General features: G+C 34.0%; 2 protein-coding genes and 1 long non-coding RNA gene across 4 annotated transcripts in view; 2 read left to right on the forward strand and 1 right to left on the reverse strand.

Moving 5' to 3' along the window:
- LOC110465195 overlaps nt 1-27,419 on the forward strand; it is a 59,279-nt gene that overhangs the window by 11,252 nt on the left and 20,608 nt on the right. For both annotated transcript variants that reach the window (XM_021520861.1, XM_021520862.1), the window contains exons 2-4: nt 7,724-7,757; nt 21,857-22,027; nt 23,351-23,475. In XM_021520861.1, coding sequence (XP_021376536.1) covers nt 7,724-7,757; nt 21,857-22,027; nt 23,351-23,475 — 330 coding nt within the window. The remainder of the gene's footprint in view (nt 1-7,723; nt 7,758-21,856; nt 22,028-23,350; nt 23,476-27,419) is intronic.
- LOC110465196 lies at nt 10,029-12,216 on the reverse strand. Its single transcript, XM_021520863.1, has 2 exons — nt 11,983-12,216; nt 10,029-10,801 (listed from the first exon to the last, which is right to left on the reverse strand). The coding sequence occupies exons 1-2, from the start codon at nt 12,021-12,023 to the stop codon at nt 10,384-10,386; spliced, it is 459 nt and encodes a 152-aa protein (XP_021376538.1). The 5' UTR covers nt 12,024-12,216; the 3' UTR covers nt 10,029-10,383.
- Nucleotides 12,242-13,931, forward strand: LOC110465197. Its single transcript, XR_002464585.1, has 2 exons — nt 12,242-12,347; nt 12,903-13,931. It is a non-coding gene; the product is annotated as an uncharacterized LOC110465197 (long non-coding RNA).

Below are 27,419 nucleotides of genomic sequence, written 5' to 3' on the forward strand. Positions count from 1 at the left end.
TAGGGACTTGTTTTAAATGACTGTCATACCACAGGGACATGTCTTATTTAACTGTGACATACCACAGGGACATGTCTTATATAACTGACATACCACAGGGACATGTTTTATATCACTGACATACCACATGTCTTATATAACTGACATACCACATGGACTTGTCTTATATAACTGTGACATACCACAGGGACATGTTTTTAATGACTGACATACCACAGTGACATGTCTTATATAACTGACATACCACATGGACTTGTCTTATATAACTGTGACATACCACAGGGACATGTTTTTAATGACTGACATACCACAGTGACATGTCTTATATAACTGTGACATTCCACAGGGACATGTTTTTAATGACTGACATACCACAGTGACATGTCTTATATAACTGACATACCACATGGAGATGTCTTATATAACTGACATACCACAGGGACATGTTTTATATCACTGACATACCACATGTCTTAGATAACTGACATACCACAGGGACATGTCTTATATAACTGTGACATACCACAGGGACATGTTTTTAATGACTGACATACCACAGGGACATGTCTTATATAACTGTGACATACCACAGGGACATGCCTTATATAACTGTGACATACCATAGGGACTTGTTTTAAATGACTGTCATACCACAGGGACACGTCTTATTTAACTGTGACATACCACAGGGACATGTCTTATATAACTGTGACATACAACATGTCTTATATAACTGACATACAACATGGACATGTCTTATATGACTGACATATCACATGGACATGTTTTATATAACTGTGACATACCACATGTCTTATATAACTGACATACCACAGTGACATGTCTTATATAACTGACATACCACATGGAGATGTCTTATATAACTGACATACCACAGGGACATGTTTTATATAACTGACATACCACAGGGACATGTCTTATATAACTGTGACATACAACATGTCTTATATAACTGACATACCACATGGACATGTCTTATATGACTGACATATCACATGGACATGTTTTATATAACTGTGACATACCACATGTCTTATATAACTGACATACCACATGGACATGTCTTATATAACTGACATACCACAGGGACATGTTGTATATGACTGACATACCACAGGGACATGTTTTATAAAACTGTGACATACCACAGGGACATGTTTTATATAACTGACATACCACAGGAACATGTGTTATATAACTGACATACCACAGGGACATGTGTTATATGCTTGTGACGTACCACAGGGACATGTCTTATATGACTGATACACCACAGGTATATCACGTTTTGAAATTCCATTTAGGTTACAATCATTGTTATTGGCAGCACAGTGGTAGCCGAGTCATGGTCAACATTCAATATAACACCACAATGGTATTTTGTTGTGATATTTATAGATCTCTATACTCATATTTCAGCTTAATGACACATTTCAACCTGACAGACACACGGAACCATTAGTAAATTGAATGAAAACCTGCAAAAATAATAGAACACTGTAATGGAATTAATGTTAATGTACTTATGAAAATTGTTTTTTTTTATCCTACCGGATATAGTATATCCTCGATATGATGCCCCTCGTTTTATTTGCCACCTTGTTTAATGCCAACATATTGCAAGGTCCCTTTTTTTCTTTTTCTTAATACATTCATTTCTCTCCATTTATTGCCAAACCCCTTGATAATGCTAAAATTTCTCAAGATATAATGGTTGCAGTATAATGAGGTTTTTACTGTATTTTGACTTATAAAGTTTTCTAATTGAATGTATGCATGCATATTATCACAATTCTTGTTGTCTTTGTCTTAGTGTGAGTGGCATCTTATTTAAGTACTTAGTACGATTTGGGCTGAAGTGATGATATGATGGACTATTGTTTTATAAGGAAGTCTTGTGTCATTGTACAGGAAATGTGTACTAAATGTGTAGTATGTGACTGTTAGCCGGTGTTGAATGTCATCTGTATCTTACTATCAGAGATAACACGACCCAACCACCTTCAACAGGCTTGTCATTCATACTCTTGCTTTCAATTCGATGGAAATAGAAATAATGTAATAAAACATCAGTTAATTGAGTTTAAAACAGTTCAATAAAGCTTTTTTGAATAAAAAAGTGACTTTGTGACTATCTGATGTACAACATGTATGGTATGTTGTATTCAAAACATAAAATTTAAAACAAAAGTTACAACAGTCCTGTCATCCACACCCTTGCTTTGAATTTGATGGAATTTAAGATAATTAAATAAAACATCTGTTAGGTGAATTTAAAAAAGTTCAATGTTAAAACCTATTAAGTTAAAAAAGTATTTTAACAATTTTCTAATGTACAACATGTACATATGTATACATATTTTATGTTAGATTCAAAAATAAATTCTAACCAAATATGCAGAGTTTTAATTTACAAGACTAATTTTATTCAGATATGTAAGGTTTCATTTTTACAGCATATATGTAATATTTGAAAAAATGTGCCCTAGAGTATGGGAGTTATATTAACATATCACCTTTGGAAATTGAAGATGGACAATTTTATAAAATGAATCTTTCAGAAAAAAGTGCTTGTGCGTGTCTTTTTCACCCCTTTAATGAAGTTATTTCCCTGTATCCTATGACAAACCTTCAATGTATTAAATGTAATAAATAAGATTTGATTCCCAGTGAATGTCTTTAGGTAGATATCTTCAAGATATTTTCATTTTGCCCTGTACCCACTTCCAGCAGACACATTTGAATTATTTTCCTGTCATCCAGTAAACACTTTTTTTAACAAAGATCCTACCAAATGCAGCAAATAATGTTTGGCAGACTATTTCCCTGTTGACCAGTGTAGATACTTATAATAGTCATATCCCTGTTGACCAGTATAGACACCTATACCGGTAATAAATTTCCCTGTTGACCAGTATAGATACTTATAATAGTCATATCCCTGTTGACCAGTATAGATACTTATAATAGTCATATCCCTGTTGACCAGTATAGATACTTATAATAGTCATATCCCTGTTGACCAGTATAGACACCTATAATACTTTTCACTGTTGACCAGTGTAGACACCTATACTACTTTTCACTGTTGACCAGTATAGACACCTATAATAAATTTCCCTGTTGACCAGAATAGACACCTATAATAAATTTCCCTGTTGTCTAGTAATTTGTTATAGACTTATTTACTACAGCTTGTTTTCGTATTTTCTGATACAATGTAGATACATTTTGGAAGTTGCAGTTGTAACTGATTCAATTAGTATAATGCAGAAATATTGATTATCTATTTCACTGAGCTTTTGTGCAGCCCATTGACACAGGTATAGACACACAACAGCTCTATGCAAGAATATAATAAAACTGATGCAAAAAATCAGGGATAAACTATTCTGTGTAATATGTATTCAAGTGAGTGTGCATATGTGGCAAGAATTTAAATACTGTAACTAGAATCAATGGATGATCATATTTCTCCATTAATCTATCCATACTCGCTGCTATCATATGTAATTCTGAAATGAGGCCAAGCAAAAAACATTTCAGTTTCCTGTTACATGTATGAACAAAATCAGGGTTGACTTCAGGTAGGTAATAGATTTTATTTTTCAGTTCCTTTTTTAAAAGGTTTATATAAGTGTGTAATCTTGACAAACACTGCTTTAAAGTTGCTGAAAAATTCTAGGGTAGGCTGAAATATTGGATGTAGGTACATGTAGGGTAACCACAGATACAAACAACATTTTTCATTTGGCCTAAGTAATTTGACTCTAAACTTGTCATTGAAAATATAGAGGATGTTTTTGGTTTCGAAATGAATAACATTTTGTTTTCATAAGTGGGGGGAACATGTTGATATTTCACATATTTAATGCACACCACGAGTGAAATTATGAAAAACTTTCAACCCACAAGTTAAGTTATAAGTATTTTCCATGAAGACAGCAAGAATCTTCTGTTCATTAGGTTTTTCTTTACATTTACATTTTTACTGCAAGCTCTTCTTTAAGCTGATTAACCATAAGAAAATGCATTCATACGGCTATGAACTAAATTTGATCAGCATCATTTTGACGTTTTTCCTCAATCCTTGATTAACATGAGACAACTGTTAATTTAAGCAAACATTTTGGTGACGTTAGGCTGTTCCAGAAATGTTGTTTGCACTGACAACACAGACACTCAAACATCGAAAGTATTAAAGGCAATATGTTTGTTAAGGTCGTTAATAACTAAAACAAATAGAATGTTAATGTAAGGATTTAACAACAGCATTTTTCAAATTCATGCTGGTATGAAATTATATAAAATGCTGCTCAATCCTGATATTAAGAGCATAAGGTTCTGTGAGCAAAAAGCGACATTTTCCATGATTGAGCTGCTCACTTTGTTTCAACATCACATTGATACACAAACACCTGGGCTACTTACTGTATTACGACTTTCACAATATGGGCATGCAATGCCCAATGTTTGTTATTTTTCACATTAAACCTTGATCCTAGATTGTCGCAAAATTATGTTGTTATTGAAATTGTATTTGATTGAACTTTGTTTGTTTGTGAGTTGTATAAACTTTGTGTGAATTGGTAGTCAGGTGTACTTGTGAGAACATGAAGATTATAATACGACTTACAATTATGTCAATATGCATACATTCTTGTACTTCAATGGTGTATGTGTGTAATATTTTAATTTGACTTCAGGGTTGTTTGTAAGATTAATTCTATCGTCAGGTGGCTGAACCGGTATTACTCGGTAGGGAAGCCGACGTTAAACCGCTCAAACAAACAAACAAATGTACTGTCACCCTCTTTAAATAAAAACTTGTTATCGTTATTATAACTATATCATAGGATAATTTATGAAGCCGTAATTTTTTACACAGCCATTATTTGCTGTCATCTGTATACTGCTGTAATTAAAAACCTAAAAGCAGCAAAATTCTTTTTTAAAATATTTACATGTATTATGGCATCATACATCAGTGTATGTACAGGTAAATGTTGAGCTTGTGAAGTGTTCAATCTCCTGGCGATGTATTAATTTTCAAGCACTGAAAACGTGTTTGTATATGGTTTTAAATTTTATCAATTTATTTGACATTTCCTGGTGAATAAAGTTAATCTTTCATTTCAGGTTTGAAACTGCATAAATAGATTGACATCAATTTCATATATAAACTTACATCATTTTTTTAGGCTTGGCCACTAAATGATGTGGGACATTAGTGGTATATACCCTTGTTAGAATGTAGTTAATCAGTATATAAGTTATACATCTGGCAGGTCAAGGTTTTGAGTTTACAAATGTAAGCCAATTTATTACTAAGTACTTAGCCTAAGGGTCATGTAATTACTGTTGACAAGTTTCATGCCATTTTTATGACCTACAACTTTGACCTTGACCTCTGTGACCTTGATTATTGGACTTAGTCCAGCAGCTGTAGTATCATACACACAACATTACATACCAACTCCTCTGATGGAATACAGTGCATGACTCTCTGTAACATTGACCTTTGACCTTGACCTCTGTGGGTGCTGGGTGTTTGTATATTTTACAGACACTTTTCTATTGTCATTTCAAAGTACTGCAATATAAATACGTGCACCAATTAATATAATGTAATGATGTGGAATGTATTGTAACACAGTGTTAATTGACGTTCCAGGTTTTATGATTTTTGTCAATTCAATTGGCCTTGTCATATTATATTCCTTTGATTGTCAGCTTTTATTACTGTCAAAATTTTACTGTAATCTTGTATTGATACACATTTTCAAATACAAATACATTCAGACATGTATAATATAAGTGTTCAAAACTAAATGAGTTTTGAAATTGACTAATAGCTAAATTGCTTGCTTAATGTAACATATTCCCACAACTCATGTACATGTACAGTCATGAATATCAATTATACACATGTATATATTACACAGGTTTCCCATTAACTTGAAAACATTGCACATCAGCTGATTAATACCTGTTATAAATACTAAGTTATATAGCAGTGAAATAAAGTAGGGGATGGAATTTTAAGTAGGTACATGTACAAACAGGTCATCTGGCAGACATATATAAGTCTTAAAAATCTCACTGAATTATTGATGGAAGTGATAAGATTGAAAAGGAACATGAAAGATTTATGATAACCTTGAACCCAAAGGTCATTTGGTAAACCATGCAGACCTGGACTGGCCCTGTATACTGTTCAGGACATTGTTAGCTTTATGAAACAGCAACTCAAATTTAACTTTGCATCCATCGTTTCATGAAATGCTTGATCAGGGATTGAATTTTCTTGCAAAAGTAATAGTTTAGATATAATTGTACATGTTTATATATAAACATTGAAATACGTACAGGTAATTTATATTTAAGCTGACAACATTGAAAATGTCTGAACTGCATGACTGTAGATATCTAAGTATCAATACGTTTGAGAATAAGACTAAAAAACCATGTCAACGCAACACCATATAGGATCCATGCATGATACTCCATGCAAGGCCGTTGTACAACATAAGGTCTTACTGTGGGATTTAAACCCATGACTTGCATTTTAGTATTACTAAACTCTTTGTATTATTGAAATATTTTTTTTGCAATTTATTGTGCTAATTTATTGGAGTGTACATTGTAATTGTAATTCACATGCAATGTTAAATAGCCCTGCCACATCAAGTCACATCTTGATGTGTTTTAAAAAACATGAGATTAACGGGGTAGTTCACCGAAAATCTATCACAGCTAGGCTAGTGGCTATTTATATGTAGAACCACTGTACTTGTTGTCTTTATCTGGAAGCCTGTACACTTTTTATTTTTTTTCTAACTTATCATGTAGTAGAATTTGAGCTTGAACTATTATGTCTATAACTACATTTTGTAATACTTAATGTTATTTTCATGATTTTGAGAGAGAAAGAGAAGAAAATAAAAACCATATTTCTCCCACAACCAATATTAAAGTAAACCTGCTAGCTATAGGGGAAACATTTTTGAATAGTAGACCAACTTTAAGGGTGTAACACTCTGGACATTACATATAATTTGATCAATTTTCTAATTATGACATCATTGAGTAACAATGCTTTGTGACATCATCTTCCAGTGTAACATATCATAGTACAAGTAACAATGTATTCCCAAGAGAAACATAGGGTTTTCTAAATCAAATATTTGAATGTTGTGGGGGAAAAAGGTCCGCAAACTTGTGCTGGTTGACTATCATGTTCATATAACTCTCATAAGTTAATTTTCAAATTGTAAAAATTATCGGTGAACCTCATGTCTTTTTACAGTTTGAAAGTTAACTAATGAGAGTTAGATGAACATGGCAACCCACCATCACTCGTTAGGGAACCTGTATGTATATGGTGATGAAATGTCCAAGGTGATATGTAGGTTTTAATAGATATCTTAAACAAAGAGTATACTGCCTCTCAACAAATTTGAAGGATACTTTCCATTTTATTCCATTCCATTGGAAATTTCAAGATTTTGACCCCTGGCACATGTAAATTACTTATCAATGTTTGTATTGTGATATTTTTGTTTATAATGTTGGTTTTTTTTGTTTTTTTTCTAAATCTTAACATGTCAATTTTATTATGCTAATTTTCAGCTTTTTAAACCGAATATATATATAACTCTTATTCCTCTATTTTAATAGATTATTTACTTATACTTTTCAGCCGCATTTGGGATGTGAAGCATACCAAGGATCTAGTAAGTTTTTAACCAAATTTTAACCCTGACTTTTGAATTAACTCCCCTAGCTACCACTTGCACAAAACAACAGAGGTGTGTGTGTGTGTAGAACAGGACACTTCAAACCAGAGATTTATGAAGCTTGAAGCAGTTAAAAAACATCAAAGTTCCGGCCACACTCTAACAATGTTGTGCTTTATTAATAGACTTAATATGTAGATATACTATATAAGTATATACACTATTTTTTTGTCATTCATGATAGTTAAACCAAGATCTGTCTACCTGTTCCATTGTCTGTCTGTCAAGGGAACAATCTTGTTCAGATAAATATAGTCCCTGACCTAATTTCATATTTCCTTCCACTTCTAGGGGTTTGTATCATAAATGTTAGTAACATCCATGTAAAAAGTATTTTTTTTCTGTTTTGCTTTTTTTGCTCTGAATTTATTTATACATATATTTCAGCTACATGTATATAGCGAGCCATCCACATCCCAATGTATATTATAATTATTGATATTAGATTTAACGTCCCATCTATACAGAAGACTGATATGTTTACTTAATTTTCATACAGTGTATAATATAGAGATAGTTACTACAATTGTGTTGGTGTCATATTATTTATTTAAATTTGAAAAATGTAAAGTTTCATGTAATGTAATTTAATTATGGAGATTGAGAATGTATTGCAATGTATTACAAAATAGTTTATTATCTGATTTATGAAATAACACAACACAAATGACTTTAACTTGTGTTTACACTTGCATGAAATTATTACTTCTGGGTAATTATCAAATGGTAGTCGTATTACGTGATGTAAGTGTCATGGCTATATAATGATTGTTGTCACTTAAATGAAATAAAATGAATTAGATAATACATTTTTGATGTAACTGAGTCAATTAAAAAACAAAGGCGGAATAAAACGCAATTAATGTACGATGGAAAATTTTGGTGACTAAGAACCTAAAGATCCCAGTGAGTGAGTGTGCCAATGTAGCGTTGTTTTTTCTATATCCTCAGTTACTTCCCTTTAACTTCTGTTTGGATATGGGCTAGGGCACTTCTGTCAACCAGCTGGTAGCTTTCTCAGTGGGAGCGATTTAGCAGTCTGAAGTTAAGGGTTTGAATCCAGGACGTCTATAAGCTCTACAGAGTAATTGTAACACTGAGAATACTCTTGTTGACTACAATGTATATAGATATATATGTTTATTTTATATTTATCATTTCTCATAAAAGTCCTGCAAGGTATGGTTTTTAAATTTCTTTTCTGAAATGGCCCCTGCGAGAGGGTATTCATGAAATCATGAATGGTCATGAACAATTCATGAACATTCATGAATACAGACAGTTTGAAATTCATGAATACTTATTCATGAATATTCATCAACCTGCTTTCATGCATTCTTCATGAACTTTTATGAATAATTAATAAATTCATAAAAATGCATGAATCTGCATGAAGTTTGTGATTATGAATTATTCATGGACTTTTATGCACAGCAAAAATTCATTAAAATTCATCAGAATTCATGAAAGGCATATCCTTGAGAAATCATGAACTTTGATGAATTTAAATGAATAATGCAAATTCATTAAAATTCATCAAAATTTCTTAAAGATTGACTGAGCAGAAATCATGAACTTTGATGAATATTTCAAATACACAAAATTCACTATTATTCATGAAATTATGAATGATGAGAAAACTCAGTATCCTCAGAAACCATTTTTTTTCTTGTGGTTATTTCAACTCCATGTCCATTTTGCATGAATGTATATAATAATGTAAATATATATAATATATAAATATAATTGCCAATTTTGCAGGAAGTATACATAAATTATATTATGGAGTTCCATCTGTATTGATTTTATTGACTTTGGGAAGCACTGTAATTACTGGGAGCAGCGGTGGCTCAGTCAGTTGTTAAGGTCACAGACTACAAATCACATGCTTCTCACCTCCTTATGTATATATATATATATATACATATTGAAAATAACACTGGAATTTCAGTGAGATTCCACTGGAATGAAATATTTCAGTGAAATACCACTGGAATTCCAGAGAAGAAAACAAAAATCCTGTGGAATTCCAGTGAAGCAAAAAAATACAAGTAGAATTCCACTGGAAAAAAATCACTGGAATTATATTTCTACTGGAATATTAATTCCAATGGAACTATAACTCCTCTGACAATCCATGCAGAGGTGATGAGATCTGAAATACATTTTGCATGAAGTGGTATTAACTAGAAAAAATGGAACAATACATCAGTTTAACAATTTTTTAATAGATATATTACCCTTTACAAAGACAATTGTAGGCTAGCTATTAACGTACATGAGTTTATACAAAATATGACTATGTTAAGTCAGTTATGTTCAAGTGTTTAACACTTATGAATGTGAGATTTGGTGTTATTTGGACTAAGATGAACTTCTTTCCTAGTCTACTGCAATGAACTAATACAGTGTCTCCAGTCAACTAGTTCAAAAACATGAATGCAGAGTGATTTTTCAGCATGCTCCTTTAACACGGGCATGGTAATGGCATTTTTCAAATTCTGACTCAATATGTCCCAGACTTGCAAGGACATTCAGAGATATTGGCACAGCTGGTAAAAAGTCATCCTGGCAGTTCATTATTTTCATTATTGTTTTGTATATTGTCTTTGTCATTGTGTATTATTTTCTGCACCTGAAGATTTTGTGTAAACGCTGCTTTGCTCATTGATGGATGGGACACAAACCTATGAAACTGATAGCACAGCCATTCAAGTTTAGTCATAGTATCAGAATTAGGAATTTTGTTGACTGCTAATTCTGAGTTGAATACAGTGAAGTCATAAGAACTACACCAGTCACAATTCATTTCCTTTTGGTTCTCATCTTCGGAATCACTGTTGGCCTCTGAATCATCCTGTTCAGGATCTGTCATCTCCTGATCAGATTCTGAGTATATTGAACCCTGGTCTTCATGCCAATTGGCCATATCCTCTAGATCTTGGTTTAATTTATCATCAGAGCTTGTCTCTGAATCTGATCTGAAATATATAATTTGTATGATATACTGAACACGCCAATTACCAATTAATTATCATCTACCATATTTATCCTTCAATAAGCCCAGGGAGCAAGTGTAAAATATTGGGTGGTCTAATTGCAGACATATATATATTACACGCTACATGTATATATAGGGAAATGAATTAAAAAATAATGAAATTCATAATGATATTGGGGGGAGGGTGTTATTACCTGCAGGCATGGGCTTATTGCGGATGGAACTATTGTTTATTGAAGACCAAATTCAGAATTGTTTCCAGCTTGGTTTACAATGTTTAACATCCTTAGTAAATAGTCGGGTAGTTCAAGGATGTCAAGCCATTTCTAAATTTGAGACTAGTGTATTTTGAAGTTTGTTTAATGACATCAGTTAGTCACCGACAAAGCGGGACACCTGAACAGGAAAGATCATGAACCTTCACACTTTTATAAACTGAAAGCGAGATGAGATCTTTGAGATCAGGGAGTTCTATATGAGGTAATTGACAAGATAGCTAATTATCTCAGGGCCGCAATTAATATTTACTAAAGAAATTGTTGTCCAATGTTTACCAGTAAATACTGGCATGGCTGGTAAGTTGACAGTATATTTACTGGTAATTAACATTGGACATAAACATTTTCAGTCAACATTGCTCAGAATAATTCCAACTGCCAGTTGCAGTAAAAATAATAATCTAAACATTTTATTTAGATCATAGATCATGAACAGGATTTTTTTTTTATTTTTTCGTTATGTAAAGTACAAGTATTAGTTCACAATTGGTACAATATTATACAACATAATCCTCAAAAACGAAGAGATACTTGACTTCGATTATACCCAGGATTTTACCGTCGCCATGCGGTGAAAATAATCACAAGCATTTAAAATTCTGACAGTAAATTGAGATATTTATCATTTCAAGATAACAGTATTACTATCGATAGTAATTGACTTAATCGTCCATATTCCTTTATAAGATTTAACGTTAGGTCTGTCAATTTACTGTCAGAATTTCGAACGCCTGTGAAATATTCGGTGACTTAGTGGCACAAAACAGCGACACGCCTACACCTCTGGACTTTTTACAAAAACTTTTAATTGAAATAACTACGGAAACAACATGGCATTGCTCCTTAAGTTAATTTAATCAACGTATGATGGCCTTAGTCTTACCTAGTGTGCGAAAATCCAGGGGAAACTGGAGTTGTTGACATGCTGTCGGGCGAATGTTCAAACTCCAATTCCTATCCATTGTTTGCATCGCCGTCATTGAGATGAAGCCCGTATCTTTTTATATGTGTTTTAATCTTCCTTTCATCGATTGGTGTGCCTGTTTATCGACAGACAAAGTTACATGGTCTTTTTTCGCACCGAAGTCATTCCATGCCATATTTTTATAAATTGACTTCCGGTAGGATCGGAGCGAATAGAGGAATTATTCTGATTGGACGAAATTAATCCCGCGCCAAATACGCTTCAGAAGAAAGTGGAGATGGAGAAATTTTCGAAAGACGGCAGGAAGGTTATCGAAGCCGAAGGTAAGAATCTGATTGGGATTTTATGAAATACTTGTATGAAATGTTAAAACTATGTGTAATTATGTGAAACCAGTCTGTGATCATGATGTTACAACGGTTTACATTGGCAACAACTCATCTGATTCGTCATATTACGGACTTATATAATCTAATCTAATTCCGTGGTCATATTTACCGTGCGGGTTTAGCAATGATATCGATACTGAAAATTATACGTTAGAAAACAGAATTGAATATATTACTGAGTGCTAATGGTTACTGCGTCCAAATTACCAAACGTGTGTGCGTGTGCACCCAATCCCACCCTGCCGAATTTGAAGTTTACAGTATGAATGCACCTCTTGAGATAGTTCTTAACTTGTATGAAATTTGCAGATAGATAATATATAATTTCAATAAAAATTACTGTCCCACTTGTGTGATATCAAAGCCCCCCCCCCCCCCAAAAAATAAGGTTGATGTACAGGGGCTTTGAAAATACAGGTAGGCCTATATACTAATTTCTACAGTATTTTATAAGATAAATGAAAAATTATTAACTTTTTTCTTATTCAGAAAATGGGATTACTCCTAAAATTTACTGACGCGGACATCAGAGATGCATTCGATTGCTTGATGGATCGTTTTGAAGTGTGCCAGATACAGAGTCGTCATGCTTTGCTGACATCGACACAAACAGGCAGTATTATTAGCAGCCAGAACCTGAAGATGTAAGCTTTAGTGCAAGATCTTCAAATGATAATTAAAGCATATGTGTACAAGCTCAGAAGATAACACCAGCCTGCAGGATGACAGTGATGTGTAAAATGTCCCAAGATATACAGCGAAAGATTTGCTATTGAAAAAGGATAAAAGAGGAATACCTAAAGCACCACAACAGTTTTTCAGCAATCTCATGCAAGATGCGGCAGACACGTACTGGCAATATTTAAAAAAAAGATCTCCCCTTGCACCAAATATTCTTGGAAAATAACAACGGTTTTTTAAAAATGTATTATCAGTGACACCTCAATTAAGCAGACATACAAAGAGGTATGGCAAATACTAGGAATAATTTTGCAAAACAAAAGAGAATATCTTTTAGATAAAAGTTTAGGCAAAAGAAGTTCTACCAAGAAAAATGACAACAGTAATAATTGGAACGTACAGTGTGGAGCTTGCAATTGGAAATAAAGTGTTTGTTACTGACAAAACAAAAACTTAATGGTGAAGGAATTATTATTTCCGATCCTAATTCCAAATTTGTTTAAAAAGCTTTGAACAAACTCAGTGATTTAGACGAAATAGAAGACGAACATTTCGAACTTCAAACACCATCAATTGTTACATGGAGAATGGATAGACTCGCAATAAGTAGACCGGGTAAAAAGTGTGCAAGTTCTACAACGAGGAAACCAGCATGTATTTGCATATACAATACAGATAAATTTCAAGAGTTTTGGGAAACCTGTATTCTACAACTCTAACCTAATAATGTCAGCTGTATCATATTCTTGAAACCACACAGACCATATGTGAACCATGCATCCATATTTCATATTTAACAATGCTAAATATGTAGCAGTAAAAACTTTTGCAAATATATATGTTATTCAACTGTCATTTTTTCATGTTTAAAAGATATTTGTGACGTTACTTGCATTATTTCTAACTTTAAACACAGCATGAATGATTATATATACCGTCATAACTGTAAATTCAGAATCTATTGAATGTCCATTATTATTGTTATCTTCATATAAGTGATTCCAATTTGAATTTCAGTGACCACTGGCTAGGTATTTCAGTGGAAATACCACTGGAATCCACTGGGCAATTTGGCCACAAATTCCAGGTCAAATTGCTGGTGGAATCCAGTGGTATTTCCTCTGGTATCCAAGTGGAATTCCATTGTTTATTTTCATATGGTATTAGACTTTCATGAACTTTCATGAAAGTTCATGAAATGTGGTAATTTGTACATGTTCATGAATGTTCATGAATATTTCAAGCATTTTCAATTCATGAACTTAAAATGGGACGTTTTCTTCATGAACATTCATGAACATTCATGAATTGTTGCCATTTTTCATGAATGTTCATGAATTCATATATTCATGAATATTCATGATTTTATATTCATGAAAGTTCATGATTTTACATTCATGAATATTCATGAATATTCATGAATTTATATTCATGAATTTTCATGAAATATTTTGCTCAAGATTATTCATGAAGTTTTAAGTTCATGAATTTCATGAAAATATTCATGAACAAATCAAGAACATTCATGAATATTATTCATGAATATTTCATGAACTGTTCATGAAGTTTCATGAATTATTCATAATCATTTCGCAGGGGGGTTTACCAAAGCTATAGTTGTGCGGAAATTTTTTTTTTCCAATACTTTTTAATAGTTACAAAGTTTGGCAGTGGTACGGGATCCTTAATCTGAGTACTTGTACCTGGGGACCTATCTGATCATGGAGGGGACATTAAACTGTCTACTGTGACTTAATATGTAAAGGGGAGCCAGAGATAAACCTGCCTTATGTCCTGGTTGATGATGGTCATAAATTATGTACATATTGATCCTATAATGTGTACATAGTCACAATTTCCTAAGTTATAAAGGATGTTTAATATATGGTGGTAGAATGTTGCCCAGTGCTTGATGACAACGTTCAAGAAGGGTAAACTGCAGTTCTAAAAACTTTTGATTTTGGCCTTTGTGAACATTTTAAAATCAATGCAGCTTTATTCCAAACTGATAACTCAGCTGATATTGAGAGTCATACATGATATATGATGTCCTACTTCCCTGTATCCAGTCAACAGTAAATAGTATTATATCAAGTCTTTATACTCTCTAAGTCCTTAAATGACCTTTGCTGTTAATAAGATGTTAAACCTCAAATAAAACCAAACATATATGTTCCCCTGTGGTTATTCAACTGTACAAATTGACCCTTACTGCCCTGTATAATGTCCACAATAGTATGATATTTTATATACATCCAATATGTCCTTCAATGTTAAACTTTAATAAAACCAAACCAAAATAAATTAATCCTTTGTATTACTCTAATATATAGTCAGTCAACAGTATAACATATTGGGTCCTTGCTTCCTTTAATCATGTCAATAGTAGATATCAGGTTCTTACATATACAGATTACTCCCCTGTATCTTGTCAACAGTTAAGATATCCGATTCTTACATATACAGATAACTCCCCTGTATCTTGTCAACAGTAGATATCCGATTTTTACATATACTGATTGCTCCCTGTATCTATTCTACAATACATATCTGGTTCTTACTGATTACACCCCTGTATCTAGTCAACAGTAGATATCCGATTCTTACATATACTAATTACTGTATCAAGTCAACAGTAGATATCATGTTCTTACATATACTGATTGCTTCCCTGTATTTAGTCAACAGTAGATATCCGATTCTTACATATACTGATTGCTCCCCTGTATCTAGTCAACAATACATATCTGGTTCTTACTGATTGCTCCCCTGTATCTTAAGTCAACAATACATATCTGGTTCTTACTGATTGCTCCCCTGTATCTAGTCAACAATACATATCTGGTTCTTACTGATTGCTCCCCTGTATCTAGTCAACAGTAGACATCATGTCCTCCATCTACATAAGGCAAACCTCTAGCTGTGAAGACAGGATTTTAAAAACCTTTGAAAAATATATAAAGTAATTTTGACAGTAAACATTTTTAATGTTGTTGTACATAGTTTGGATAAATCTACCAATCATTTTTAGATACCAGGTAATTATGTAATAGATAATGAACCCGAGCTTTTTAATTCCAGAGTACTTTTAAAAGATGAAACATACATTTATGTATCTTTGTTCTTCTTTTCCCCTCTCAGTGCATAAAGGATTGGTTGATTGGCCATCTTTAATAGAAATTAATTTTGTTTTTACAAAGTTTGGATTTATTTACCAACCATGAATAGTGATGTATATTTATGAAATGGATATACTAAACTTGATCTCCTGATGTCTCGGTACTTGAGGATAAAACAGAGACATGTATCTTCCCCCTTCTCCTCCTCAATCTTGGCATGAATGGGGATTGGTTGATAGACCAGGAAGGTGCATTGGAGATGTTATCATTTCAATAAACACATTACTGTCAAAATGAACGCATTAACTTATACGTAAAACGATCTCTTGCTCATTGTAGCTATATACAGTTCTGAGAAATAGAATCCTGTGGAACAGCTGTAGGATATATAAATGTTAAGCTCTGAGTATTACACATTAGCAGTACAGGTCATGTCCATGGGCATACAGGATGCTACAAAAAAGATAGGATTTATGACATACACATTTATAAGATAGAGATATAAGATTCAGAGACAGCAATTAATAGGCTTCTTTGTAACAAGTTAGAGTTAAAATGAGGCTGTTTTAATAGCAAGCAGGTATGTGCTTTCCACTTTAAGGAGGCTCCATCCCTTTACAGTTATAACCGGCAGAGTTCATTGAAACTTTTACAGAATGGTTTTGCAGCTATGTATATAGAGGTGATTTTAGATAAATTTTAAGTATTCCGAAATGCACAAAATTGAGTTTTCAACAATTCAAATGTTTTCCATTTTAAAGTCACTGTGTGGCATATTGTTAAAAAGTAAGTCAATAAAAAAATGGAATGAAAATAAACATTGCTATTTAACCAAACAATTATATTATTTATCACAAAATATATAAAACATGTCACACAAAGTGTTTTTCATTGAAAATTTTACAGGTATAAGTGATTATCAACAAGCTAAATGCAAACAGGACATAAAGAGAGATAAAAATTGAGAAAAAAATATATATACACAAGGGTTTACATTCTCTGTCATACCGGTAAGTCATATGCCTTATGACTCTTCACCTTATGGTTCCATTCTGTACCAGATGAGATAGAATTGATGTTTAAAGAAGACAGCGCATCGACAGCAAAACTTTATTTTCAGTACAAGTGTTACAGATAAAATTGCAAATACCTAGAACCAGAATTAACTTCATTGGGTTAAGGTCTGTTATGTAGACTAAACTGTCAAGACCACAGATGTCTGAATGTGCTTTGGAAAAAAAAATAAAAAAAAATGAGAGAGATCAAGGCCTAGGGCCATTATATCATGACCTTGACCAACTTTCAAATTCAAACCATAATAACGGGTGAAATATACAGCCCATTAGGCCTCTTGTTCATAAGAGAGACTGATTATTACAACACTCATCCTTGAAGGATCCCTGTACCACTGCACTGCTGTTTTTCCTACATACAGTAACCTCCCCTTAACTTCAGTTTTGATTTCACTATAGTGCATTTGGGCTAGTACACATCTGTTGACTAGGTAGCTCAATCAGTTACAGCAATTGTACTATTAACAATATGAAGCCCAGGGTTCGAATCCCCCTCAACTTATTTTTTCTTCAGTCAGAACAAACTTGTTGATTGTATTTTGTGAATATTTCGTCTTTATTGTTGTTCATAAAATACCACAAGGTAAGGTTTTCTTTTCAGGAATGATTTATCAAAGCTATAGTCATGCTTCAAAAAACAGTTCCCGCTGCATCATTATAGTATTTGACAGTGGTATTGAGATCCTTAAGTATCCAGTAATGAGTGGAATTTTAATATCAGAACCATCACATGATTTAACCATAATATTTATTTAATTTATATAAATAAACTGTATTTATCTTACAACAATTATGAAACAAGGTATTTCAGCTTATATTAATCACTCTTGTTGGGCTGGATGTCAGTTTGTGGGGATCTTAATAAGACAATTCATACACTTGTTTAATGAATACCATTTATGTTACAGAAATTTAAGTAAGATCAAACATGATTTACATACATACTATAGATACAGGTCTTGATGTGTTTAAGGAAATACTGAATCTTAAAATGTCTGCTGTCATTTAAAGTGTTAATTTAAGTAACAAAGATAAACGGCAAAGACACTATAATATGAGTGCATACTCGGTACTCCTATTAGTCCGGATATAAATCTCCGCAGCCTGACATGTTCCCCATTTAAATGAAAGCTCTTAAATAACAGCTTATCTGTTGTAATTCAGTGCTGCTAAATTAGTCACAAGAAATTGTTTTTAAAACTGAGGCATTGTCCAGATTTTTTTTGACATTCATTGAATCTTTGTAATATATCATCTCTTCAAGGCCTTATGCTTAATTAATTTAAAAGTGTGACTGAAATCTTTTGTTTAACCATTACATGTTTACCTAAAGGTTCAACAAAACTTGCTAATAATCTGCCCATATTTGCTAATAACAGCAAGTACAGACTATCATACTACATTATATGTATCCCAGATTCAGATAATCATTCAAACAATAAGTTAAGTTATTACACCCATCGATGGCTATCGAACCTCTTAAAACTCAAACCTAGGAGATCTCCCTCATTTTACATCTCCAATGAATCTGAAATATTTTTTGCTGATTTCATTTCCCCCTGTCATTTCTATTAAACATCCCCTCAGTAACTTAGAGATCATGCATATTTTGAATTTATGTTAGTCACTGGTCTGATGAGAGATTTCAAAGAGAGATTTGTAAATTTTAATCAAAATGAGGGAGGGTTCAGCTGTGACCAATCCTACACCTGACACCTGTGACGTTTATATAATAAAGTTTTGGCAGTTACTTAACCAATTCACCCCTAGAGTCGCATTTGAATCTTACCAAATCATAGACTGGACAAGTCCAGTTTAAATATGTGGGGTGATCATGCATGGATGAGTTAAAGGGAAATGGGGGATCATGGCTGAACATGATAAATGTCCATCTGTTTGACTTGTCTGTAGAAAGTTTTGTCCTAGATTTACAGACTTAAATTACTGCACCCATGTTTATGAAATCATCACATGAACAATTATTGCTCTTTGGAATGCCTGTCCCACTATGCCGGAAAGATGCCAGAAATTTGTCTTTAATATTATCATAAATACTGCCTACATATATAATGGCCTCTCCTTAATTTGGTTTTCATTTTTTTTTTTATATCTTAAGCACATGATGGGCATAAGAGTTAAATAACCATTGAACAAGTAATTGTATTATAAAGTCAAGATAAATTTACCTTTTATTTTGGATATATAGTCATTACTGTCATTAAAAATGTAATCTTAAAGCATGTTCAGCATAAAATGACATATTTTAGCAATATATGTAAGTTTAAGATGTCTTGGGAAAATTTTGTAAATTTTGTAGATTTCCTGAGATATGTAATGAAAATTTCTGTGATCAATTTAGGTGCATCAATAGTTCCACAAATTTTGTGGAAATCAATGTGTGCGTCAGTTAATTATTTACAAAAACATCCCTGTTCTTTACTGTGACATCACTCCAGGAGGTGGATCTTCTTCAAAAGCATAAGATTTCCGCAGCTATTAAAGTGATGACAAGGAATGTTAAGTGGTACATGAACATCATCTTTAACTTTGAGCTTATTTTTGCGATAGCTAAGTGGACTTCCAGGAAAGTCTTAATCTTGTTATGGGCATGTGCTAACAGTAGTTCACAAGCTCTTGGTCGCGACGACTTTTGTTGTCGAGTAGCGAGTTACGCTCTGTCAGATAAATCAGTTCACAAATGCAATTACAATAACTCTGTGAAAATAGTGGTTTGTAAAATATCAAGATCCCTATAAAATGCAAGTGCATGTGCGTGCACGTAATAACGGCATACCATGCGATAGTCTACAGTTACATATATATACCTGACATGTTAATATACCATGCGTAAGTGGGGAATGATGTCCAAAGTGTACATGATTGAGAGTAATTTTGTTCCATAAAAGAAGGTAAATTGACAATTAAATATAGTAATTTAATTTATTTCCGTCGTTTTTGGTATAGTAAATAAAGTAAGTGTCATGGTATAAATTCTATCTCTCTGCAAAAAGTTTCAATTTTTTTCAAGGTAGACATGCAACTCTCATCGGGATCAAAATATTATAAAATGTAAAATAGATGAATTATGAACACTTTTTGTGTATTTGGTTCAATTTTTCACTCTTTTTGTATGAAACTATGTGTCCTGTTTGCTCTTAGATTGTATTTAGTAACTTTTATCCATACAATTTCAATAAAAAAAAACGCTATTTGTAACATATTGTAGATATTTTATGATAAATAAAATATTTGTAGGGTTGATTAGCAATCTTTCTTTTCATTATTTTATTGTTGTAATAGTTTTAAATAATGCCACATGCTCAAAAAATGTGAAAGTGTTGAATTTGACAAAAATTTCAATTTTTCTTTATTAATTACAAAAAAATCCCCAGTTTATCGGAATGCTTAGATTTTCATAAACTCATCTCTACATAGTGACATAACCATTATGTGAAACGTTCATTGAATTCTGCTGGCTAATTGCGAAAGGGTGGAGCCTCCTTACATACTGTATGTCCTGAGGCTGTATCACCATAAGTACCATATGATGGCTCCACTGATCAAGAGTGCTAAAGAATGCTTACATTGAAATGAAATATAATAGTACTTGAGATTTAAATATCCTATTCGAAGAATTGGGTACAATATACCATATCCTGGATCTGCTTGTTTATTAAACACCCTGTAAGGAATCCTGGATCTACTTGTTTATTTAACACCCTGTAAGAAATCCTGGATCTGCTTGTTTATTTAACACCCTGTAAGGAATCCTAGATCTACTTGTTTATAATTACACCCTGTAAGGAATTCTGGATCTACTTGTTTATTTAACACTCTGTAAGGAATCCTGGATCTACTTGTTTATGATTACACCCTGTAAGGAATCCTGGACCTACTTGTTTATAATTACACCCTGTAAGGAATCCTGGATCTACTTGTTTATTACACCCTGTAAGGAATCCTGGATCTACTTGTTCATTAAACCCTGTAAGGAATCCTGGATCTACTTGTTTATTTAACACCCTGTAAGGAATCCTGGATCTACTTGTTTATTTAACACCCTGTAAGGAATCCTGGATCTACTTGTTTATAATTACACCCTGTAAGGAATCCTGGATCTACTTGTTTATTACACCCTGTAAGGAATCCTGGATCTACTTGTTTATTACACCCTGTAAGAATGAATATGTTCGTAAAAATGAAAGTAATCGTTTTGCCGTACTCAAACTGCATCTATAATAGCTGCCAAATTTGATCAGGGTCAAATATTCCATGCTTCACCTACGGAACAGCAGTAAAAATAAATGGACCTGAGTCGGTAGGTCCAAGAATGCTCGACAGTATTTTTCTTTGAGCTGACACATCCTGATAGTATTGTTAAGAATGCACTGATGATGATACTATACCTTTTTTTTTACAGCATGTGATCCTGTAATTCTGAAGAAGGAGTTTCCGTACTTATACACTGATGATACTATATACCTTTTGTTTACAGCATGTGATCCTGTAATTCTGAAGAAGGAGTTTCCGTACTTATACACTGATGATACTATATACCTTTTGTTTACAGCATGTGATCCTGTAATTCTGAAGAAGGAGTTTCCGTACTTGTACACTGATGGACTTGAGTACCCTGAGAAGCCGTCGGATTTCCACGTGGATATAAGTTACAAGTACTACGAAGGCTATTTCAATGCTTCGTATCCAGCCTTCAACTTAACTATTCGACCACCTATTACAAGTATGTTGCTATGTCTCACTGTTAAACTTTAGTTAGCTTCTATTTCTTTAAGGTCAGCTGTCAGTGAGTCGCTTCCTGATAATTGTGAATCCTCTAAAGGTTATTAAGTAATACATGTAAACCATTATATTTTAGACTTCTCGGAAAAGTCAGCCTGATTTGATTGAAACTTAGTAATTAGAATCTTTACACTCTGAGAAGTCATGGTTTTAAGGTGTGGGCCAAAAGAGGATGATGCAAAACTTTCAAAAACATCTCCACTGAATTGTATGGGTAGAATTTCAACAACAGTAAATCATGATATCATCCTTCAAAGATAAGGATTAGGATTTTTACTCATTAAGGACCATCCCTGTCCTACTGTATTGTAGCATAGTTGGGTCAGGACACTTCCAATAACCAGGTACAATGTACTGTAGCTCAGTCAGAGTTTAATTACCAGTCTCGTTCCGCTGATCCGTTTTACACTTACAATGAACAGTCTGTTGTTGATGATACTTTGCTTATTTCAATTTCATTGTTTTTTCAAAAAAGGCCCATGAGGTGTGGGCTTGATAACTTTACACAAATTTAGGCTTCAACTGACACAGATCTCCTCTGAAAGTTACGAGTGCATTTTATTGAGACCTAACCTTTATTCAAGTACATGGTACATCTACATTGTGTGTTTCCTAATATACTCTGGTGCTTGTTCGGGCCCCACCAGTCTCTTGTTTTTAGTTGGTTTCCTGTTTCACACAAGTGGTGAATTCTTAGCCCACCAGTTGTCAGTAGCTGTGAGCTGCTGCTGCAGTCTAGAGATGTACATGTCTTACACTAACTGTGTCTTATGTGGTGATTAGACCTGCAAGAGTTATTTCCCTTTATTCAATCTTCAAATTATACATTCATAAATGTTTGAAGCTGGTCTTACTGCAGTTTTATTACGGAAATACAATCAATTTACAAGCTTACAATTTTTAACACCAATACATGTATATTTAGCAAAAAACTAGTCATCTTCCTCAGGTTGTCAGTTTTAATTGAGCTTAATTTAATTTACCATATACTTCAAAGTAGAAACTTTAATTGAGCTTAATTTAATTTACCATATACTTCAAAGTAGAAACTTTACTTGAGCTCAATTTTATCTCATTTTGAGGATAGGACTCAATTTTCAACTGCATCACTTTTGGTCTGTTTAACTTTTGTTTAAATACTGAATTTCGCTATAAACAAGCATGTTTGACAATTACAATGGACTTTATGATATCTTTAAATGAGTTACATCTAATTTTCATAGTGAATTTTCTCTCCTTTTGATAGATTGTTTTGAATGTTCAGGTAGTTATAAAGATGTTAGAGGATTTGAAGTGACTTACATGGAACTTATTGCTGGAAACACAGTTGTGAAATGTATTATCTTCAATCTGACCGGCCAGATCACCACTGCTGACAAGGAAAATGAGGTAGGGTTATTTAATTATAGGTACATCAATCATAATGTAACACATTCTATTGTTTTGTACATTATAGCTACACAGTGATGTTTTAAGCTCACCTTTGCCAAACTTAGGCAGGCTATCAGCCCTTACTTAATCTGTATTATATTCAGAGATGTTGGTGTCACACAACAATTTGTGTAGATTTCTTCTGGTGTGAATTACATAGAACCCATAGACATATGTATATACACAGATGACAGTTTATTTATTAATCATTCACACTGTGAACGGAGACAGTTCCCTGAAATATCAAGAGGCCCAGGGGCCTTAATAGCTCACCTGGTATTTTATTTTTCAATTTAAAACTTGCTGAGTACCATTCAGGTTTATCAAAGGAGTACAAGAAACAAAGTTGCAAGAAGAACTACATATAAATCTGTTTTGGTGGGAAAGACAACAAGAAAATGAGTTGTGTACCAATTTTCCTCTATTTCCCCATCTTCCATTTATGAATATTCAATTCCCTTTGCTCAAAGATTCTCTAGAACAAGTTAGGTTAAAATCCCTTCAACGGTACAGAAGGAGAAGGATCTTTAATGTTTTCCTCTATTTTCCCCCCTAATGGGCCCCACTCATCTGCCCGAAAGAAGGGGGTTCATACACCTCAGTTTAAACAAAATTGATTCTTTTGTCCCTAATCATGCTTCAGACTGCATGTAAATTGGTTTAAATGCCTTCACTTGTATAGTAGGAGAAAAAATTTCCTCTATTTCCACTTTTGGGCTCCGCCCCTATGCTCCCAGAGGGGCCACACCCTCCGTTTATACAAACTTGAGGCTCCTTTGTCCAAAGATACTCAAGAACAAATTTGGTCAAAATCCTTCTATTGATTGAGAAGAAGAAGATTTTTAAAGATTTACCTATTTTCCCCCTATTTGGCCTTGCCCTTCTGCCCCCAGGGAGACCATACCCTTCGTTTATACAAAATTGAGAACCCTTTGGCCAATGATGCTCCAGACCAAATTTGGTCAAAATCCCTTCATCGGTACAAAAGGAGAAGGATCTTTGATGTTTTCCTCTATTTCCCCTAATGGGCCCCACCCATCTGCCCCTATAAGGGGGCCCACACACCTCAGTTTATACACAATTGATTCTTTTGTCCCTAATCATGCTTCAGATTGCATTTGGTTTACATCCCTTCACTTGTATAGTAGGAGAAAAAAAATCCTCTATTTCCGGCCCTCTGGGGGCGTAGGGGCGGGACCACACCCTCCGTTTTTACAAACTTGAGTCTGCTTTGTCAAAAGATGCTCTAGGACAAATTGGGTCAAAATCTTTTCATTGGTTAGGAAGAAGAAGATTTTTAAAGATTTTCCTATTTTCCCCCTATTTGGCCCCGCCTCTCTGCCCCCAGGAATACCATACCCTCCGTTTATACAAAACTGAGAACCCTTTGGCTAATGATGCTCCAGACCAAATTTGGTCAAAATCCCTTCATCGGTACAAAAGGAGAAGGATCTTTCATGTTTTCCTCCATTTCCCCTAATGAGCCCAACCCATCTGCCCCTATAAGGGGGCCCACACACCTCAGTTTATACAAAATTGATTCTTTTGTCCCTAATCATGCTTCAGATTGCATTTAGTTTAAATCCCTTCACTTGTATAGTAGGAGAAAAAAAATCCTCTATTTTCCCCTATTGGGCTCCGTCCCTCCGCCCCCAGAGGGGCCACACCCTCCGTTTATACAAACTTTTGGCTCCTTTGTCCAAAGATGCTCTAGGACAAATTGGGTCAAAATCCTTCTATTGGTTGAAAAGAAGAAGATTTTTAAAGATTTACCTATTTTCCCCCTATTTGGCCCTGTCTGTCTGCCCGCCCCCAGGGGGACCATACCCTCTGTTTATACAAAACTGAGAACCCTTTGGCCAATGATGCTCCAGACCAAATTTGGTCAAAATCCTCTGAGCTTTGTTTGTTTGTTTGTTTATGTTTAACGGCCCATCGACGGCTGTGGTCATTTAGGGCCATGGTGATTTATTTATTCACTTTACTTTTTTAACAAACATGTGAATAGCGAAGATAAAATCAGATAAAATGGTTCATTTTAAAAGTATTCGCATTGTATGTGTAGATAATTAAAAATAATAAAAGGGGGTTAAAATAATAAAAGAGATAACGAATAGATGATATGGAATATGCGATATATATATAACGTCAAAAAGGATAAGGTGGGTTAAAAGACATCAGAGTCTATAAAATAGACCGATGTCTTTCAAATAGTTAAATAATGCCTTCGAATCCACGGAACTGAAAAGTGTTTTCATATCCGGGACTCGGAAGTAGTTATCACGAATGTGTTTAAAATCGGAACATTCTATTAAAAAATGCTCCACTGTAAATGGAGTGTCACATGCGTGGCATGAAGGTATATCTTCTCGTTTTAAAAGGTACGAATGAGTAGGATATGTGTGCCCAGTGCGGAGCCGAGCGAGGACAACTTCCTCTCTACGATCTTTCCGACTGGGAATAGATGTTTTAAGTTTCGGTTGTATCTTAAAAAGTTTGTTGTTGGTCTCCAGAGACCAGCGTTTCTGCCATTCATTTTGAATGGCTGTACGAATAGTAGGTTTAAAATCTGTGTATGGTAGTTTGATATTTGTTTGTTCGAGATTCAATGCATTTTTTGCTTCCCTGTCAGCAAATTCGTTGCCTTTTATTCCGACATGGCTCGGAATCCATAGTAAAGTTATTTTAGACTTTTTTAATATACGAGATATTCGATGAGCAAGGTTTTGTACGATTGTGTTTTTAGGATCTCGTAACTGTAAACTCTGTAGGACAGATAGAGAGTCTGAACAAATAATTGCCTTTTTAATGCGGTGTTCATCGATATGGTCGAGGGCCAAACCAATGGCGCATGCTTCAGCAGAAAAGATGGAGGCGCCGTCTGGTAGTCGGACTGAAGTGCAAGTATTGGCAGTACAGCAGGCTGCTGCCACTTTCTCACCTTCTTTGGAGCCATCGGTGTAAAGTTGTGTATGAGAAGGGTAATTCGAAATGCATTCCCGAAAGGAGGATTTGTGTTCTTCGGGCATAACACTTGATTTCCCTCGCTCATGTAATGTAAAGTTAAAATCGGGGGTTTGAATGGTCCACGGAGGAACATCAGATATGTTAAATTCAGCTATGTCCGTCAATTTTATGTTGAGTTCTTGCAGGAAATTCAAAATTCGGATACCAAATGTTGGCAGAAGTTTTTGGTTTTGCGTAAATATGTTTTGGTATTTGGGGTTGAATACTTGGTTGAAAGCAGGATTTTTAGGGTTTGATTTTAATTGAGTTGCAAATTGTAATGAAAGTTTTATTCTTCTGTCATAAAGGGATGGTTCATTTGCTTCCACGTACAGGCTTTTTACAGGTGTTGTTCGAAAAGCTCCCAGGGCAAGACGTAGCCCTTGGTTATGGATTGGATCTAGCATCTGAAGGTACGAACTGCGCGCTGACCCGTATACCATAGAACCATAATCCAGTTTTGTTCGAATAAGTGATCTGTATAGGCGCAAAAGCATTTCACGATCCGCTCCCCAATCAGTATGAGAAAGGACTCGTATAATGTTTAACGCCTTGGAACACTTATCCTTCAGATACTTTATATGTGGTATGAAAGAGAGTTTCGAATCAAAAATGAGGCCGAGAAATTTAGTCTGTTCAACAACAGGAATTCTAGTGCCATCGAGTGTTAGATTTGGGTCATTGTGTGCTTTTCGTTTTTGACAGAAATGCATGCACACAGTTTTGGATTTAGAGAATTTGAAGCCGTTTTCGTCTGCCCAATTTTGTAGTTTGTTTAAACTCTGTTGAAGTTGTCGTTCTATCGTGTGCATGTTCTTAGATCTGTAACAGATCAAGAAGTCATCCACAAATAACGACCCTTCTGTTGATTGACCAAGACATTTGACTATATCATT

The sequence above is a fragment of the Mizuhopecten yessoensis genome, unplaced genomic scaffold (assembly GCF_002113885.1).
Source record: "Mizuhopecten yessoensis strain PY_sf001 unplaced genomic scaffold, ASM211388v2 scaffold11059, whole genome shotgun sequence".
Classification (NCBI taxonomy): Eukaryota; Metazoa; Mollusca; class Bivalvia; order Pectinida; family Pectinidae; genus Mizuhopecten; species Mizuhopecten yessoensis.

What these genes read in the sequence shown, in the direction of transcription:
- LOC110465196 (XM_021520863.1), bottom strand. Translation starts at nt 12,023, where the DNA reads ATGTCAACAACTCCAGTTTCCCCTGGATTTTCGCACACTAG. An exon ending in CCTGGATTTTCGCACACTAG is followed by an intron (nt 10,802 to 11,982) that starts GTAAGACTAAGG and finishes TATATATTTCAG; the next exon opens with ATCAGATTCAGAGACAAGCT.